This window comes from Chanodichthys erythropterus, chromosome 1 (genome assembly GCF_024489055.1).
Source record: "Chanodichthys erythropterus isolate Z2021 chromosome 1, ASM2448905v1, whole genome shotgun sequence".
Classification (NCBI taxonomy): domain Eukaryota; kingdom Metazoa; phylum Chordata; class Actinopteri; order Cypriniformes; family Xenocyprididae; genus Chanodichthys; species Chanodichthys erythropterus.
The window spans coordinates 2,983,657-3,004,331 of NC_090221.1; the positions used below are offsets into that span (position 1 = coordinate 2,983,657).

Sequence of the window (20,675 nt, forward strand, 5' to 3'; positions counted from 1 at the left end):
AAGACAGAGCAGGTTATGATATTAAACAAAGTCCCGGCTTAATTTTTTAAGAAATTCGAACAATAAAAGCCATTTTGTGGCTCTTTAGTGTGTCATGACAAATCACTGTAGCGCCTCAGATCAAGCGGCTCGTGAACCGATCATCTCTTCCTACTAGTTAATTTATAGCATCAAATAAACATGAATGAACATGTGAAGGAATATTTTTTTCAAATGCGAAAAAGACGTAACATTTTTCAAGTTCAAGTCCACCAAGGTTAATCTTCTAACTCCTGCTGCTTTGTTGGACAAAATGGCGGATTCGGTGTTATGATTGGTTAGATTGCTTGTCAATCAAACTCCCAGCGAAGGGCCAATTGCTGGGTTTTCAACCCACCTTGGGTTGTTTTTAACCCAGCATTTTTTAGAGCATACTATGGTAGTCAATGGGGGGTGAGATCAGGGGTGCGTTTCTGAAAGCATCGTTATTAATGTTTAATAAATGAACATTTATTGATGAAAAATAAGTAAACAATAAACATTTATTAAATTGCTTATTAATAAATGTTCACCTTTTGAACTCTATTGGTACGACGGAACTTGCATCTTTACATCTTATTTTATTTATTACAATTTATAATAATTACAGTGGAGTTTCCCACACAAATAATATTTTAAACTTTTTTTAGTAGGCTAGTACCAAGTTATTGTTAGCATTTTTCAAAAACAATACTACGTTGCCACACATTAACTGTCCTAGCAAGAAGTACTATTTTGGCAGGAAATAGTTAAATTCGTTACGTTAAAGCTGCAGTCCGCGATTTTTCCTCTTTGTCGCCATCTCTGTTTGAAACCTGCAATTGCAGTCATATGCGGAACAGTTATATGTACGTGCGTTGTGCCTCGGCATAGCTCATATGAACCTAATGCTTGCTGTCAGTCACCGCACCGGTGTGGATACTGTACTTCAGAATCACAGATTCGACATCTTGAAAGTATGACCAATATAAGAATTTTCACTGAAAAAAATCATCTGAATAAGTAAGTAACATGTCTGCCACTTTTATTCTGACCAACTGAGTAAAAAAGCATTAGGCCTTCAATAAATCATGCTGCCAATGATAATTAAATCTAACAAACTGTGCAAATTATTATTACTGTTATATTTTTCTCAAATTGTTAATGTTAACAACATCAGCATTGCATGACTGTATTTAGTGTATATTAGCGTTACCTGTAGATTTCCAACAGTCCAAAGTCTTTTGCTTTTTGACTACGGGTGAATCTCCAGTTGTCACTGATGATTGTCATTTAAACCTTTCTGGATTACAATCCGCCATCAAAATGATAAGTTTAATTATTTCAGATGCTGTGAGAAAAGGCTATAAATGTGCCGCTACTAGCAGCATCCTCACATGATAAAACCGACTAGCCAACTGGGACTCCTTCCTTTCTGTTTACGGACGTGACGTAATGACGCACCGATGAACAGCTGCTTTCTCGAATTTCCCGCGGAAGTCCACCATGTCGCTCTTATTATAAAACACTATTACAAGCTTACCTTTGTGAATCGAGACAAGATAATGAGATAGTTTTGAACACTGGCTGGTTATGTACTTGCTCAAATTGATTTTGGATAATTTTTAACTAAAAAAAGTTGCGGACTGCAGCTTTTAAATTTTCATTTTGGAAACTTTAACAACTGGGTTGACATTATTTTGTACAATGTCAACATCTGAAGTCTCACATTTCACATATTTCAATCGCTGACAACGAGAAAACTGCGTGGGAAACTCATACAAAAAAATATTTAAATATATATATATATATATATATTTTTTTTGTATGAGTTTCCCGCGCACAGTAATTTGAACGCTACTGCTTTCAAACCAGTTAACCGTCAAACCAGTCAACCGTCAATCGAGCGCGTGAGGGATGTCGTTCACTTTTTAGATTAGTCGCGTCGCGCGGTCAGTGTAGTCGTTGTGTTGAGCGTGACTGTGGATCCTCCTTTCGTTCTCCCTCTCTCCCTCTCTCCCTCTCTCTCTCTCTCCCTCGCTGTGGTCTGCTCTATCTTTAAAGCAGTTATAAGCGCAGCAGACCCACAGACACCAGCAGCAAAGCTCCTAGCGCGGAATAACGTCCACCTCAAGAGCCCTACGGGACTTTATCTGGCGTCTTTTTAAACCGAATCCCTAGGACGATGTTCCTTGTGCAGTATACAGGTACGCTGTCTTGAGTTTAACTTTATTTTACAGATTATAGACATTAAATGTGGTCAGTCCCGTTTATGTGGCTCTATAGTAGCTATAGTATAGGGAGCCGCCCGTTAAGAACGGACGTTACGGACAGAAAAAATGAATGAAAACTCCGCTAAGAAGAAGAATTACATACAAAGCTCAGGGTTTTCCTCACAAATGACTGAAATTACATCGCGCTTCACTTTAAAGGCACATCTTAACGATGTTTCGGCGTTATATCGTCTGTGTCTTAAAACCCAATGAGCCGTCTACAAAGACAGCACATTTCTGAGGACCATAGACGCGAGTTCACGCGGAATCTCCAAGTGCTGTTTAGTTAGGCAGCTCACTAGGGTTTGAGATTGAGACACAGACATTGTCGTCCAGACATTAGAGCGCAGTCACTGACAGCTCCGGTGATTAAAACAACTGTTATGTAGCTGCTCGTTATAATGAGATTATAATTACATTATATTTTGTCTCCTGTGTTCCTGTGTGTTACTGTTCCTGCAACATCTTGTCAATGCATCAAGACATTACAGTGGAAACCCAATCCGCATGTCCACTAGTGAGATGCCATATCATTTTTTAAAGCATGCTGACTAGTGTCATTTATTGCCTGACTTGTTAGGGAGTATTCCACGTTAGAATTCAGAATACAGACTGTAAAATATGTTGTCAGTATAAATGCAAAACATGAGTCAAATATTAGTACACTGTAAAAAATAATTGTTGGTTTAACTTAAAGTTACCTGGTTGCCTTAAAATTTTGAGTTCATTGAAATTGAATTTTGAGTTGATAAAATGAAGATGATTGATTTAATCAACAGAAATTCAAAATATTATGTTATCTGAACCACATTAATTATCTAAGTTGATTTGGCCGAAGAAAAAATGTGATAAATCATGAAAAAAATTATATATATATATATATATATATATATATATATATATATATATATATATATATATCTATATAGAATATCACAAGTTGCTCTTGATATAGACAAAATGAGAAAACAGACTGATAAAGAATAAAATAAGATTTGTTTATTAAAAAATATTCCGTTTTGGGTGCTACTTCAGTAATAGTTAATGCAATAGGCATTATGAACTTTCAACAAAGTCTTTACAGCAGATGATTACTAACTTTATTGTTAAAATGTTGTATTAATTAAGATTAATGCTGAATTGCTCATTGTTAGTTCATGTGTTTACTAATTTTAACAAAGTATACAACTTTATTGTAAAGTTATATGCAGGTAAACAGTCATAAATTGTATAAAGTGTCCATGCATTTGAAATTATTTACAAAGAGGATTTCCTAGAGCATAATTATCACTTAGATGTGATTCATTAATGAAGCTTTTGTACTTGATCGGTGTTCTTTTATGAATGCATGCTGAATACTTCATTGTCAGTAAGAGGAGAATGAACTATTGTCATCTTTTTACTCAGCCTTACTTTCACATTCAGAAAGAAAAAAAAATCAATCAAGTGTGCATGTGATTATTTTGTGTATGTGTGTGTTGATAAGATACTAATATATTTCTCTAGTCAGTATTGCTTTCTTTTCCTCGCCTTTGCTTACTTTGAAATGCGTCCGGCATTTGTCTGAGTAAACCCACTCACCCTAACCTCAAGTGTGGAGGAAAAAGCCTCTTATTGCTCTGTGACAGCCATGAACTTTCTCGCACATAGCTCTTTTGGTGGGTAAGGAGTGGCCATTTAAATTGCTCATAATGGATAGTCTCTGGGCTTTCATGAGAGCACAAGAACCGAAATGAAAAAAGGGGAGGGCGGCACTGAAGAAGTGTAAAATGCATTTGTGACAGAGGTTACTTACGTAAAATGAAGCAAGAAATGACTTATTTTTTTAAGACTTGAGTAAGAGCAATAGTTTGTGGGCAGATGTCTGTGTTTTTGGTGATTCAGAGGCTGTTGCTTATAAGAATGCCAAGAGGATTTAATGCGCAGAAAAATAATATTTAATCCAAAGATATTTGCTTCTGTAAATAAGTAAATAACATTCAGCGTTGTATAAATCTGATAAACTCTAAAGTACTACAGTAGCTGTGATTGTTCAGTGTCAGAATGAGTTCAACTTATGATTAAAGAGACACAAGTCCATGTCCAGTAGATTGAAATTCTGATAGATTAGAACGATGTACTAGACTAGTCCATGAGTAGCTTCAGTATTACACAAAGTGGCTGAATACAATGCTTTCTGAGATGATGTTGTACAGCACAGCCGTTCCTAAATTAACAACCATTTTAAGCAGACAAAAAAAGTATTTTTAAAAAAAGTGCTGTACTGTAAATGTTACCATAGATATATAAATGATAGAGTTGCATGGCAAACCTGTTGCTTTGTCAAACCAACATGCTGTTTGATTTTAATTGAAGGTTACAATATGTCTAAATGTGCTTCACTGTGAAGTGTTTGCTATAATACTTTGTATGAATCATTTTTTTTTAAACCCTGAGTGGTTTTAGCCAAGCTTTATTTATAATGCAGACCCTTTCTTGTTAGAGATACTCAGATAATATTGTTTCATTGGAGTTGCAGTATGAAGCACAAGGCCTGGGGACTGATGTATAAACGTTGTGCACACACAAAAAATTAATTGAAATGTGCCTACACAATTTTCCACGCACATATGGGGATTTATAAAAAATAAACTTAGAGTAAATAAATTTGTGAGCGAAGTAAGTAAGTAAACAAAATCTGATTTCATTTTAATATTCACATTTCGGGCTCTATCATACACCCAGCGCAATGCGATGCAATTGTGTTTTTTGTGTGTTTTTTGCTAGTTTCAGCCCAACGCGGTTATCATTTTCATATCCAGTGCCACATTGTTTAAATAGCAAATGCAATTGCACCCATTTGTGCGCCAAGGTGTGTTCAGGTGCGTTGTTGGCGTGATGCTTTTTTAAGGAAACTAAAATGGACTGCGCCATTGACCAACAAAAACCTGCTCTAAAGTCAATGGCGCAATATTTGTTTTGTTATTTAAAGCGTGTTAGTAATACGCACCTACAGGCGGGTGCACAACGCGCTTGTTACACACACAGGGACATGCAGCAGCACACAAACATCCCGAATTTTAAAAATAAAAGGATTACAATGTAAAATATTATTATTGTGTGCATAAAGATAAAATGCTTTGGTGCAATCCAGCTTGTCCCATAGATGTTCTGCTATCGCGCATTAACATTGATCCATTTCCTCGCTAGAGAAGCATTCAGTTTTTCCGTTTGCAAATTCCGGCATGTAAATAGAGAGAATCCAGCATGGTGTGAGCGCAACTGGCTTTTAAAGGGAATGGGAGATGAGACTCTAATTGGTTTATTGCACTTTACGCCCAAAACACACTCATGACTCATTAAGAGAATAGGGACAACCCTTTTGGACCATGTGCCTGGTGTGCCGACCATTTTTCACGCCGTTAAACTAGCAGAAGTGGATTCGGACACACCCTAATTGCACTTGAGCCGTGCGCTTAGATTCAGTTTGAAAAGGTTTGATGACAATACTGTACAACCACTGCTGCACGTTTCTGCTGTTTCCATTAAAAATATACTATAAACATCCTAAAACATACACTCCAAAAATGCTGGGTTAAAAACAACCTAAGTTAGGTTGTAAATGGAAAAACCCAGCGATTGGGTGGTTTTATTTGAATTATAAAGCAGTGATTTGCAGCAATAAAGCAAGCATCAGCTGAGAGTTGGCAATTTCTAATGATATGACATGCAGCGACAACAAAGTTTAACATTATTCTCATAAGTGTGATGTTTCAACTAATAATGGTACTAAAGGAGTGGACCTCACATGATCTGAGGAAGTCACTGCGAACGTTTATGTGATTTATCTGTGCCCACATAGAGTGATATAATAAAAAATGATGCATGGAAAACCATATCTGAAATTGTTGACATCTGAGTGAGTTTGATTCATGTATTGCATTGATAATTGTTCATCTAGTTCATGATATCATGCATTATTCACTGCTGCAGGTTATAGAAATGCTTTCCCATTCAGAAACTGATGCCAAATCAAAATAAAATGACATCAGTGACATTAAATTTTCAAAAGCTATGGCCAGTTGCACAATAATATTAGGCCATTCAGCGGCAAAGACTAGCAACGGTGACCTGCCTTTCTTCAGGGGAAACATTGCTGTTAGTGTGAAAGATACACCCAGAGGGTCAGAATTAACGTTCAACACTATAATTGACTGCAGTTACGTAAATACATAATCATATTGTAAATGCATAATCATATTGCTTTTCCAAGCTAAACAGGAACTCTTTCAGGATTTACAATTTTAAAAGTCTCTTGATGATGGAAAACAGCTTGATTTATTGTTTGCTGATTATCTTTCAGTTCTGGATGTCACTCATTTCAGCCCAGTGTTCTTTGCATGCATGAAATGTGTCATCTGCTCACAGTCTTATTTAGGCTCGTTAGGCTTTTCACGTGTGCTCCGAGCCTCATTTCAATGCATGTGCAGTATTTTGGCCATAATTGAGTTTGTTGTACACTCACGGCTCTCCACATGGCAGTCGCTCCAGCAGTTTGCACAGATCTGCGTCTTTCTGTGCTTTGCTAATTAAAAGCTGTGGTATCCTGCGCTAAGGAACGGTGTACCTGATAACTGACGCTGCAACAAATGCTTGTATGTCTTGGATAATGAAGAAGCACGTTGTGCCGAATCCTGCTGGGTAAGCGTTATCAGCTGCATTTTATTCAGTGTTTTTTTCCTTCATTACAAGAAACCAATTTAAGTGTCTAATGAGAGGCTAGTTATAAATATTTACTCTATTTGACAGTTGTAGCTCCAAAAAGAAAACAATGGATATAAATGTGATTTTTATGGTATTGTTTAATTGGCCACTTTTTAACTATGCAGACTAAACTTAGCCTGAAGGATTCTACGAAGATATTGTCTGTTTTAATGACATCCATAAAAGCTCTCACACTATCTCAAATCCTAATGAGATATGCATGTGAGAATTTCTTTTAGCCTAATTGTTGTTTATGAGGCCCTTTGAGTATTTGTTTGGTTCTCTCCTCTCAGACGTGCCAGAGCACAACAAGGCGGTTGGGTCTCTCTCCATCTGCTAATGCTAAACATTCTGTCCCAACACATTTCAATTGTACAACAATTAATTATTTCTGAATCTGTTTCCACTATAATAATTAATTGGGAGTTTATTTGTATACTGTGTCAGTGTTTCCTGCACCACTTTCTTTAATGCAGTAAAATCATTTGAATTGTGAATTTGTGTTTGCAGTCTGCATCGGATCTGATGCATTGTTCACTTACTTATTATATTCAGTATTAAAGATACACATTTGCAACATATATTATCCTTATCCAGGGTTTGATAATAAGAACTGCCCGATGGCCCAGCGCGAACGACGCTCGGGACAGTTTACGGAACAGTCACTTGCATGCAATTCGTGCATGTTTTTAAGCCTTGCCAACTTAAATATTCAAGCGCAAGTAGTGAAAGTACTCACTTCTCTAAATTCGGTACTTGCGAGCTGTGTGATAAGTTTCAGAGAGCCGGGTCTCACAGGTCATGTCTTCTTGCTCTTGAATGGACATATTCACACAAAAATATATCAAAATGCCCGTCTTGTCGTGTTTCCTCGTAAACACAGTCGGTTATGTCTTAAATGATATAAGCCTGTGAGAAAATGTTTGTTTCAGTATATTGGATCCGTGCATTCGGTCTTAAAGTGACAGCAGCCATGGAAGTTGATAATTTGCTAATTTTTTAAGACTCACCAACTTAAATATTCAAGCACAAGTAGACGCAAAAGTACTTGCGTCTCTCAATTCGGTACTCGCGAGCTGTGCGATAAGCTTCAGAGAGCCGTGTCTCACAGCTCGCAAATACTCTTTCATGTCTTCTTGCTCTTGAACGGACATATTCACACAGAAATGCCCATCTTGTCGAGTTTCCTCATGAACACAGTCGGTTATGTCTTAAGTAAAATGTGTGTTTCAGTATATTGGATCCGTTCATTCGATCTTAAAGTGACAGCAGCGCTGCTGTCTGTTTAAATGTTAATCAAACAACAAAAGACAAAGAAAAAAATAGCTTTTGACTGAATAACTTTAATAAGGGTTAATCTATTTTTATACAGTAAAGACTATACAGTGTTATATGTTTAATCTGTTGAACTTATAAGTGCTATTGATCATAATTTTATTATTTAGTCTTAAGGCCCCATTCACACTAAGAATGATAACTGTAATGATAACTATATTAGCTTCCAAACCAGAGGATTATATCATTCTGTTTATTTTAAGCACACTGCAGTTTTGTCGTCGGTCACTTTAAATGCTCTAGCTCTTTAAAGCAGGGTGGATTTTGATTGGCTGTCAGTGTTTTTATTGTACAACAGCTGGAAAAAATTCTAACTATATAGTTTCTCTGTGCTGTTATCGTTATACTTGTGGCATGGACTCTTTTTAGTGACACTTTTTTTGTCAGTGACACTCAAAAGTTGTCACTGACAATTTTAAGAACTATATCTTTAGGGTGTAATTTTTTGGTGTCATAACCTTATTTATTGAGGTTGCATGGATCGAAAACAATAAGGCCTATTTTATTTTTATTTATGTATTCCTTTTTTTGTGGTGGGGCCAGTGAAAAGTTTGTTTTTTGAGCTCTTCTATCCATCCTTCACTTTTTAGAAATTGGATGCGTGTGTGAATTTGTGAAAGAGTGCTCTGATCCGGTTGGTCAAAAAAATAAAACAAACAGCCTGCTGGGCTCTCAAGTAAGGGAGGAGGTTCAGGTTCAAGTGTCCGTAACAGAAGCTCCTCTGACTCAAATGTTTCCTGAAGTGGAAGTGCGATAGAAGGCAAGAAGATTCAGACCAAACCCCCAGCTACTAACAAGGTCTTATCACTTCAAGTTTAAGGAAGCAGGCATAATGGCTGAGAGGATTCGACTTTCCCCTTGCAGTGATAAATAATGGCCTTGAACCTGGCAGGAGCAAAGAAGTTGTGATCCGAGGGCCTAAAACATTGCAAGAACTAGCTCGCTTTTTATTATTGACTACCATCTTTTGGAAAACAGGAGGCGTCTAATTTAACCTCGCCATTCACAAACGGGCAACATGTCATGTTTCTGAGAGGCAGTCTTATTTAACCCCTCGAGGTTGTCATCAGTGAGCTCAGGCAGCAGAGCATATTGGCTCGCCAAGGGCCAAACGTAGCCACTGGAGAAGCACTAAGCCTCGGTCTGCATCCCAGTTTGTGATGGAGCAGATTGGTGGCTTAAGGACTGCCATGCTCTGCTGAGATGACAGCCAAAGCAGTGAGGCACTAGTAATATTGTACAATGTTGCTGCAACACACAACGGTGTGATAGATAAAGCGAACCAGAGTTTTTGTTGTTACTATGGTATTTTTTTCTCTTTCCTTCCCGGCGCTGCCAGGAAAAACAATTGGAAGCAGCACAGCATATAGCATGATGGATCGTCCAGAAGATGCAGAATACTACATCTCTCAAGTGGGCCTGTGTTTGCTAAGGCCCCTGAGAACGTGCTGAGATGCAACCACTAGCTCACTGTAGATAATGGAAAAAATCACGTCCCCCCCCCTATTTTTCATTTAATACTATAAATCTGTGCTGAAATTGCTTTTTTCATTTAAGCCTGAGTCACTAGGTAACTCGGCTATATGCGCAGCCTCAAGTAAAGAAGAACTTCTCGCTGGAACCTTTCTTCACCTTGTGTCCTTTTTTCAATGAACTCTAAAGCACTGTGTATTTTCATTTATTCAGTTTTTGTTTGTTTGTTTTCCTGTTTTCAGTATGGAACAGTGAGTCTAGTTTAGTCCCGTTTTGACTCAGTGATTTTCCGCCTTCAACATGTTTTTGAGGTGGAGCTCGTCAGCTGCTATTTTTGCTAGTTTTGCATAAACACACAAACCTCTAAGACCATCTCCTTTCATTAGGAATCTAAAACACTTTTTAAAAAAGCTCAAATGCAACCCACAATTTGTAGGATGAATGAATGTCTCAGTGTGTGATTTGAGGTCAGGCGTCAAAGGAAAGGCTGTAACTGTTAAGTCTGATGTTGCCATTGACCAGGCTTCACACAGTTAAAAACAAGAACACTGAATCTTTTAAAGGGGCTTTTGATTTGTTAAAAAATTTCTAGGTCTTGAGTTTTGTCTATTTCCTACCCATAGGATTCGTTTTGCACACTGAAAGATGACAAGATCACAAGTTGGGCTGATTTACAGACCTCTTGTTTTCGTCGCTAACTTTATTGCTATCTCTATTTTTATCATTGAAATGCATGCTATGGAGATGACCCAGTAAATCTCTCTACGCTTGTAAGAGAGGTCAGCGTTGGTATACAGCCTGAGATCTCTCATTACGTTTTTGTATGTGTTCTGACCTCTTCTCAACCTTTATGGTCCACAGTGCTGCAAATCTGCAAACTTCCAAAATCAAATTCTGTTTATTTAGCAAGTTAAGCTCTTTCGTTTGTTCACAAGGGAAATTATACAAAATTAAATCGTTTTCACTTGATACTAAGCACTTTGTGCTTCAGTTGGTCTTTTTTATCTGAAATGTTCACAAGAACTTCAGAGGTGAACCAGGGATTGTCTACACTCTAAAAAATGTTGGGTTAAAGACCACCCAAGTTGGGTGGAAAATGGACAAACCCAGCGAATGGGTTGTTTTAACCCAGCAGTTGGGTTAAATGTTTGCCCAACGTGCCGGGCAGTTTTATTTAACCCAGCTATTGTTTAAAAATGACTATATGGCTGACTTAAATTAAAAATCAGACACATAATTACTAGAGGCAACAATAATAATCAAAAGTTGAACATTTATAAATAAGCAATTTAATAAATGTTTATTGTGTTCTTATTTTTCATGAAACTTATTTATAAATGTTAATTTATTAAACACATTAATTAAATGTTAATTTCCAACATACTTTGGGTTCATTTTAAGCAAGCAATACAGTAATGTTTAAATAATAGCTGAGTTAAATAAAACTACCCAGCAGGTTGTGCAAACATTTTAACCCAACCACTGGATTAAAACAACCCAATTGCTGGGTTTGTCCATTTTCAACCCAACTTGGGTTGTTTCAAGGGTACAGGGTAACCAGGAACATCTCTCCCTGAGGTTGAGATCATTTACCTTTAGATGATGTCTAACATCATGTAGGAAAAGGTTAATGTTTTCAATAAACATCTGCCTCTTTATGAAGTTTAATTAATTGAATTTTTATTGTGGCACTAAAATGAACTCTAGCTCACAGGGTTTTCCTCGACTTACAGCCCATGGTGCTAAAATGTCTCAGCGAGACTTAAAACAGCCAGCTTGCTCTTATATTCATTGAGCCGCAACGAGAGGTGGCTATTCACAGTTGGTAGCTACACACCAGCAGGAACAAGGTGCCAGTGCCAGGGTTTTGGAGGGGACACACCTGGTGTTTGGATGCACAGCAGCTGTGATTGGTTTACTCTGGTCTGCCAGTTCGACTCTCGCAGAAGCCAGGACCACCGCTGGCCCTGAAGATAATCCATCTGTCAGCACCAGTCTCCCCTGTGCCCCTGTACCCACATGGCCGTGTTGACAGGGGGATTCAGCATACATCTGGGTTACATCACCGAGGGCCACTCAACTGAAACCACCGCAGGTGTAAGCAGACCCTCTTCGATAAATGTGGAATGTCAATGGCATTCTTGAGCTATTGACAAAATGACTGACCGCTTTCATTTCCTGTGGCTTGGCATCCGACAGTTGAAGGCACATGATGGGTGCTTTTCTTGTGGCATGGTCCGAAACGGTGACCGTTGAGGTCAGTGACAAGTAAAAACTGAGGAGCTGCCATCATGGCACTGAACATGGCCATTATAGAAAGAAAGTAATTGGATCTACAAATCAGCAGATGGGTACAGGTTTATAGTGGCACACAGTTTTATGGCCTTATATTTCAGGACTTGGAAGGAGGGTGTCATGGCCATTTTGACATTGCGGGTAGGTTTTGACAGCGGGCAGCACGCTCATGCCTCTTAGCCCTCAAGGGACTTGTTGGCGAGAAGATGGAATTTCAGCTTAGTCAAGCTGAAAGGGCATGAATTGCACAACTGTGTTCTGATTTGATTAAAAAGTGTGGGTTTCTTTACATCTGTCCATACATTACCTCCTCCACCTGAACAGATCTTAATCAATGAAGTCAAATTTTTACAATACAGATTGTTTCAAAGCAGCTTTACAGTGATAGCAGGAAAATTATGCAACAAAGTTTGTTTCGGCTGAACAGCAGCTCTAGAAGAAAATAGTGTCATTGTTTAGCTTGAGTTCAGTGTTGATTTAGATTTATTGTAAAAATAATCAGTTATTAATTTGTGCATTTCATCTATACTGTATTTATCAATATAATATTGTTGAATGTTAATTGTCCCCAGCTAAGCAAACAAGTGGCGACCGTGAAATTGCTCAGCATGAAATGTTGATTTCACTTCTTTATTGTGATGTATTTCTGAGTGAGACTGGATTTTCAATGAGGAAAATTGCTGGACAGGACTTCATTTTATCCTTTTGCGATTGATTGGGTCGTGAAAAATGGTCTACCTTATGACAAATGATTTTGGGTTGGAGATGAAAAGAGTAGAATTGGTAATGTCAGCCAGGAAGGAAAGTTTTTTCAGAGGCAGAGTAAGTGTTTTTGCTTTGAAAAGCACAAGACATGGGCAGTAGAATGGGGAAAAAACGCAAGGTCTTGAGATGCATTTTTTAAGTTGAACTGATTTTAACTTGAGCACCACATTTTTAGAAAGCCGAGTCATGACGCTAGTGCAATGATCATACGTCTGTCTAGTTCGTATTTACATAGGAAAACAATGGAAAAGTAGCATGTTGGAATGGAAAAATGCGTTCTGTGTGAACTAAGTTGTCCACGAAGCAAGAAGTTCTTGGTTTTTGAATGGGTTTCTGCCAGATGCTCCTGATAGAACAAGCGATTTGGTGCATGGGTGAATGGATATTTTGTTTTGAATAATTTGCACCAATTAAGAAATGAAAATAAGGCCAGTTTTGATATGATTTTGACATTAGATAAGTCTGGTAGCCATATCCCGCTACATCTGGATTACTTTTTAGTCCTTGAAAGATCTGCAAGTGTACAAGGTGATTCATGTATTTTACATTGACTACTGAGATCTGCCATTTCCTGAAGATATTTTTTCTCCTGTTCTTGCTGTTATTTGTGTGTTTGTTTATAGCAGAGCAGTCTGTCTTCTGTATACACTCAGCCAGAGAAAGTAGGAAGGGTCAGGGGAAGGTTAGTCTGAAAAGCAGAAACACGTCAGCACACCATCTTCAGTCAATTTTTAAAACTCTCCCGTCTCTCTCTGTCTCGCTCTCCCTTCACTCCCCCCCATCTTGTTGCCCCTCGTTCTGCACCATTGTCAGTGAGAAAGAGGGAAAAGGTAGATTAATTGTTTTCTACAGGTAAGAGAGGCATCTCCAACGGTCTGCTTATTTGAATCCTGGCGAGGTCCCATATGCCCTGTGAAATCTGTTCCTCTTCTCTGCGAGTGTTAGCGTGTTCAGTGAAGCGGCACTGCATTAAGACAGGCCTGGGCTGGGTTCCAGAAATACCACGGTTACCACCAGCTGATCCTCAGCATCCACAACACATTCATCTTGTATGTGGAGCCGTGTCTAAAATACCTTCCCCAGCGAGACTTTCTGTGCCCTTGGCCAAAGGGTTTGTTCCTTATGTAATTAAAAGTCAGATAAAAAGACTGAATCCCAAGACCGTTTTAACAAGTTCCACAAACACTCAGTTTCTGTGTTTATACTTTTGTCCCTAAAGTAAGCATGAGGTTATTAAACTATTACTAAAATATTATTGTTCTATCCTTTACTATAAATAATCTCTATACTTCATAATCGCTGTACCCAGAGACCTACTGCACCAGGAGAGAAATCAAGCAGTAGAAATTGATATTGATTTGCAAAGCCCAACCAAGTCAGTATTCCCTGTTTACTGCTTGTATCGAAGCGTCCTTGCCCGTGAATGTCTAGTTGAGCCAATCCAATTGAACTGGAAAGACTTGAAGCAAGATATTCTTTCCTTTCTGTAAAGTTCCTAAAGAACTAATTTTCTCTTGGTTATATGTGTACCTTGTGGTAATTACAGTATGTTGGGCAGGAAATCCAAATGTTTGTCTATCATCCATCGACCTTAAATATGGCTTATTATTTGAAACATGTAAGTAATAGCAACTTTACTTGGCTGCTATTGCTAACATTAATAAGAGTGAAGCATCGTTCGAAACTGTAAAGGGTACTTTTAATTGTGTAAACTCACAATAACATTGTGTGTAAAATAAAGAAAACAAACAGGATGTGCTTTCTGCCGTCTCGGTCTCCCTGAACTGGAGCACGTCACAAAAATGAACTGAAACTCTGCATATAGACTACTTGCCTCACATATATGAGAAATATAGAAAGCCTGAACTTCATCTTTGTAGAAAACACTTACTCCAAAAACGCTAGTTTTTAATAAATATTTAAATTGGCTACTTTTTCCCGACACATTCATAATCTTTACTTTTGCTGGTGCTTTTTGGCAAGCTTTTTGCGTGCACTTAAGCACGGAATAGGCTATATATCACACTTACATATGTACTGTATATATTAAAGGCTCGTTACGGTTTAGTATTCCCCCAGTATGTATTTAAGTAATTAAATTAATAGAAACATGTGATTAGTCAACCGATAGCTTAAATGACTGTTGGGGGCAACCCTAATTATATGAGCACGTCACACATAATTATGAGTTAAATCCTAAAACTCAGATCCTGGGATGTCGTTGTTTGTTATTTGGCCTAAACGCAGTGATTTATCATGGGATGATTGAATTACGGAGCTGTTCTTTGACGAATGTTGCCGACACATACTGACAGATGTCTGGGGCTGATGTGTCTGTCAGATCGGAGGGGTGAGAATGCTGATGAAAACATCACGTAGAGAAAAGCTAGGTAAACTCACAGTCAGAGTTTTGCTCATTTTTTTCTTCAATCTAGAATAAAACCTCTTGTTTGTTTTCAGAGAGCATAATTTCATGTAGCAGTACCCTTCATATCCATATCTTGAGTGATCTTTCTGGTAGTACTTAGCCAGTTGGAGTGGATAAAATATTTAGGAAATCATGGAGTGCAGAGGCACAATTTCAGCAGTAAAGAAATCAAGGAGTGCATTAAAAAGACTTCAGTCTGATTAGTTCTTAACTACATGGATCTGTTGCACCCTAGACCATTTTCCATCATGTTTGGGTAACAGTTGGTCAGTAATGAACACTATAATTGTGCATTTTAGGAGTGGGACATTAGCATAAATAAGCCACGTTTTTCCTTTAATGAGAAAATTGTAATTGAGCCAGTTTAAAATGGCAAGACTTGTAGGTGAAAGTAAGGGTAAACAGAATTTTTTTTCATGCTCCTGTGAGACTGACATTGCTCATATCTCTGGGGTGTCATTAGCTGTGTCATTGACAGATCCATTTTTCTTTTCACCTGCTGTGTAGGATGGGATGCCTTGTGGATGCTGAACAAAATGCCTGTGGTTTTGAGTGCCTCAATCAATTCGTTTCTGTGTCTATTCGGGAATTGTTGCTCACTAGATGCATGTGAGCTTCTTGCTATTATAATCCATATGAAAAAGTTACCAGAATATCTGCTGTTTTGATCCCTTGGTGTTAGTATATTGTCATAGAATCATCTGCTACACATGTTTCAAAAAAAAAAAAAAAAGTATATTTATTTAAAGGTATAGTTAACCCAAAAATGTCATCATTTACTCATCACCAAGCCACCAAATGTGTATGAATTTCTTTCTTCTGCTGAATCCAGAAGAAGATACTGTATTTTGAATAATGTTGGTAACCAAATAGTTGACAGGCCTAATTGACTTCCATAGTATCTTTTCCCCCATACTACAGAAGCCAATGGGGTCCATCAACTGTTTGGTTACTCATATTCTTCAAAATATCTTCTTAAATTCATACAGATTTGGAACAACTTGAGAGTGAGTTTTCATTTTTGGGTGAACTATCAAGCTAGTTGTTTCTTATATTTTGGTTGCCTATTTAGGGTATTAGCAAATAAATATAATTTTGCATAATGCAATGTGAATTTTTTATTTATTTATTTATTTATTTATTTATTTTTCAGATTTCTGTAGGATCCAATACAACTTTAATTCATGGTTTAAGTCTTATGCATCTAAGTACAGAAAACAGTTCGTGATTTCACTTTTAAGAAATGGCTTGTGGACATCTTTAACCATCTTTACAGCTGCAAATTGTCATTGACTAATCAGAGATTAGTCTGTTGCACGCTCTCTCTTTTTCTTGTGCACGATCCCAGTTCTCTCAGACAGCGCGCGATCAGTTCTCCTCGCACCTGAATGGTCAAATGCACACATAGTTGTCAAATTGTCCATCGTGTGGAGTAGCTCACGTAAATACAATCGGTTATGGCTTAAGTGGACATAAACATTTGGGTGAAAACAGGATATGTGTCAGTATCCATGGATTCAGTCTTAAAGGGACCGTAGCCTAATTAAATATTTGTCATTAATGTTAATAAAAAACCAAAAGATGTTAAATAATTGTATGCATGGTATATAAACCTACTAAGTTTATTTAATTTGTATCTCCATAGTATTTGTTGTATTGTTTGTAAATTTAATTTTATATAACAACAATTATATATATTTGTAATTATGCCCTTTGAAGGTTATTGGACACTGAAATTTTTGTTCTTTAAGTTTGTGACAAGCACATAAAAATGTTTTACATTTTTCATTAGAGTAATAATAAAGAAGCTGTCCTACATTCATTAGTCTCACTGTGTTGTGCTTGGAAAACTACAACATATAGTTAAATTAATGAATGTATAGGCATCGGTGAGTACCATAAAAAAAATACGGTACTCATACTCGGTCTTAGAAAATATAGTAAAAATAGTATCGGTGCATCCCTAGTCATTACACCTGATCTTAATGGCATTTTGTTCTATTATATTTCTTTTAATGGTTAATTGGTGTTATTAGTCTTTGTTTACTTGCAATTTAGAATACAATGTTTATGCAGTAATTGCCTCATATAAGCAGGCATCATTGCCATCTTTGGCAACCACTTGCGCAAGAAAAGCTTGTTGCGTAATGTGAAATATGCCATTGTCATTGTCATTCGTTAGTGAACTAGGTTCATTTTTGCATGTAGCCATTGAAGACAACACAAAACAAATACGTGTTGTCTTTGTGCTACCCAAACTTTTTATTTTCACCTATTCAATTCAGGCTGCAGTTCCTTACAACTCAATTGTAATATAATTTCCTTTGCCATTCTGCTGTCGATTCAGTAGCGGTACAGCACCACAGCTTAATTGTGTTTCAGGAAACACTGATTTGAATATAACCTAGTCTCCGGAATATCATTTATTTATTTATTTATTTTTTATATTTCACAAGTCATCTGTTCTCACTGTCCTGCAGTTATCAGAATGAAGCAAATAACCTCTGAACAACTAATCTCACATTTTGCGTCTTGGGGGGAGGCAGATGACCTTCAGGCGTTTCTCTGTGTGTATGTGTGGGCGACTTCAAGCGTTAGCAGACTGTTTGTGAATATAAACCGCAGAAGCAATGACAGCTCCACATCAGTCTCTGTGCCTCCAGTCAAATGTTTGCTTTAGCTCACTTTGAGGGATTAAATTTTAATAGTGGTGAGTGCTGAAGCCCCTGAAGATATTCCCTTCGTCTCATCAGCCTGGAAACCGTGGGAAGGGCCTACTAAACAGACAGCAGCAGATCGGAGTGTGTGTTTCCTTGTCAGACGTCCATCCCCCCCACCGCACGCACAGCTGCCCTCTCTTTGCGCTGAAGAAAGAGAAGAATGAGGGAGGAAGCTATGTCAGTGCTCAAGTGACGCTGACCCATGCCACGCGCATTAGTCTTCCTGCTCTGTTTACTTTGGATGGGTAATTATACTAGCGAGGCATGGCCGAGTCTTGCAGTGTTGTTTTCCGTTTGTTGTTGGTTTTTTTTTTTACCGTGTCCTAATCTTCTTGTAAAGCCAGATAATTAATAGGGGGTCAGCAGGCGAGCCTGTGGTTGTCATGTTAATGGATCGGATTCAGCTTGTTGAAGCAACTTCTCTTTGTTGCACACGTAGTAGACTTTGTTCCAGTAAGTTGAAACTCGACAGCTGACTGCCTATTGCCTGATGACTCAGTATAGAAATAAAGGTAACACTTTATTGTAGGGAACACATATATTCACTATTAACTACAACTTTTCCCTCAATAAACTCAATTTACTGCTTATTAATAGTTAATAAGTTAGCTGTTAAGATTAGGTATTGGGTAGAATTAAGGGTCCTATTGTACACCCGGCGCAATATGGTGCCAGGCGCGACGCAAGTGTTTTTTTTGGCTAGTTTCATCCAGACACAGTTATCAATTTCATGTCTTGCGCCACGTTGTTTAAATCACAAATGCATTTGTGCCCATTTGTGCACCCATGGGCGTGCTGGTCTGAAAACAAGGTGTGTTCAAGTGCATTGTTGACGTGTTGCTATTTTGAGGCAACTGAAAATGACTGTGCCATTGACCAACTGAAACCTGGTCTAAAGTCTGGAGCAGTATTTGTTTTGTTATTTAACCCTCAGGGGTCTGAGGATTTTTGGGACCCTGGAGAAGTTTTGACATGCCCTGACATTTGTGCTTTTTTCAGTTGTTCATAAACATATTAATGGAAAAAAGTGTCATTACACTGTATTCAGCACAAACTAGGCTACAATAATATGTGAGGAACATGTATGTACATGTTTGTGTTTTTGAAGGAATAACGTTTATGCGTGGTTATTGAAAAAACAAAAAACTTAAGTCACTGAAATAAAGCCAAAAAATATATATTAAATCTGTGTTCACAAGACTTCTGGGTATTTGAGGTTGTAGACTAGAGTTTTTGCTTCAGAATGAGGTAAAAATTATGCTGCCTGCTTGTTCATATAAAACAATATAGAGATTTACATTTTCTAAAACATCTTTGGTCAAGAAACACAGTATGCGTGGAGGCGTGAATCCTCATGTATAATGGGTGATTCTAACCTGAGAAGACAAAAGAATCGCATAATAATGACCTGAAATGACTTGCATATTAATGAGGCCTTTCAGACAGGTAGGCTGTGAAAAAACCCTCAGTGATCATGATTCAAATCTTATCATGGTGTAAATCAAACATACAGAAAAAACAGCAATACTGTGAAATATTATTACAATTTAAAATAATGGTATTCTATTATATTCTTTAAAATATAATGTATTTATGTGATGCAAAGTGTCTGAACAATTATGTTACCTCTATGGCGTTTCATATAGGCTTTTAGCTTAAAAGCATGCACATTTGGAGAAATATTGATGGATTCTCATGTTTATGTCAATTTTCTATACAGAGGAGTATTTATTCATTATTTATTGTCGTCACTGTGAACGCTGGATACTGTGTTTACAATTCATACTTGCATTCAGAGGGCGCTCTGTGCACTTTTAGTCCACAAATGCCAATGCTAAAGAAGAATAGGCAATCCAGGAAATAACTGAACTAACATAGGCCAGAGATCACTAACTATGGCTATTCAAAACACTTTTCAAGACCATAAATACACGATTGAGACGATGAATGCATGTATTGACTGAATTTGCGTCTGAATAGCTCTCCCTCCGTGGGCGTGGCCGCATTAGCAGATAATGAGCTAAATCACGGATTTCTGACATGGCTCTCTTTTCATACAGATTACATAAACACAGAATGTTTGTTTTCAATTTGACTTACACGATTTAAAACCTGACATTTCAACGTTTTTTTAGACATAAGTCTAATTTTTTTGTGATTAGTATTCACTAAGTTACAGTTCAGGCGGGTGCACAACACACTTGTTACACACACAGGTATGCACAGCAGCACACAAACATGCCAAATATTGAAAATAAAAGGATTACAATGTAAAATATTATTGTTGTGTGCATTTAGATAAAATGTTTTGGTGAAATCCGGCTTGTCCCGTAGATGGTCTGCTCGCGCTTTAACCTTGTGCACGAGCAGATCCGTTTCCTCGCTAGAGAAGCATTCAGGTTTTCCTCTTGCAAATGCCACCATGCAAATAGAAAATCCATCATGGCGCGAGTGCAACTGGCTTTTAAAGGGAATGGGAGATGAGAGACTGATGCATTTATTGTTGACTGGTTTATTGTACATTACATATAAAAAACACCCATGACTCATTAAGAGAATAATGCCAACCCTTTTAGACCATGCGCCGGATGCACTGACCTTTTTTCCCATCCTTAAACTAACAAAAGTGGATTCGGACATGCCCTA

The 20,675-nt window shown here is 37.7% G+C and overlaps 1 protein-coding gene across 9 annotated transcripts in view; it reads left to right on the top strand.

The window, feature by feature from the left end:
* The window catches only part of enox2 (ecto-NOX disulfide-thiol exchanger 2), a 274,309-nt gene that overhangs the window by 64,240 nt on the left and 189,394 nt on the right, over nt 1-20,675 (top strand). Inside the window, exon 1 of one of the 9 annotated variants that reach the window (XM_067384993.1) lies at nt 2,060-2,204. The exons of 6 other annotated variants lie outside the window; for them this stretch is intronic. In XM_067384993.1, the coding sequence (XP_067241094.1) occupies nt 2,183-2,204 (22 nt within the window). In that variant the 5' untranslated portion in view covers nt 2,060-2,182. Of the gene's footprint in view, nt 1-2,059; nt 2,205-2,762; nt 2,788-20,675 lie in introns of those variants that run through there. 2 more of the 9 variants (XM_067385002.1, XM_067384997.1) reach the window with 2 other exon arrangements.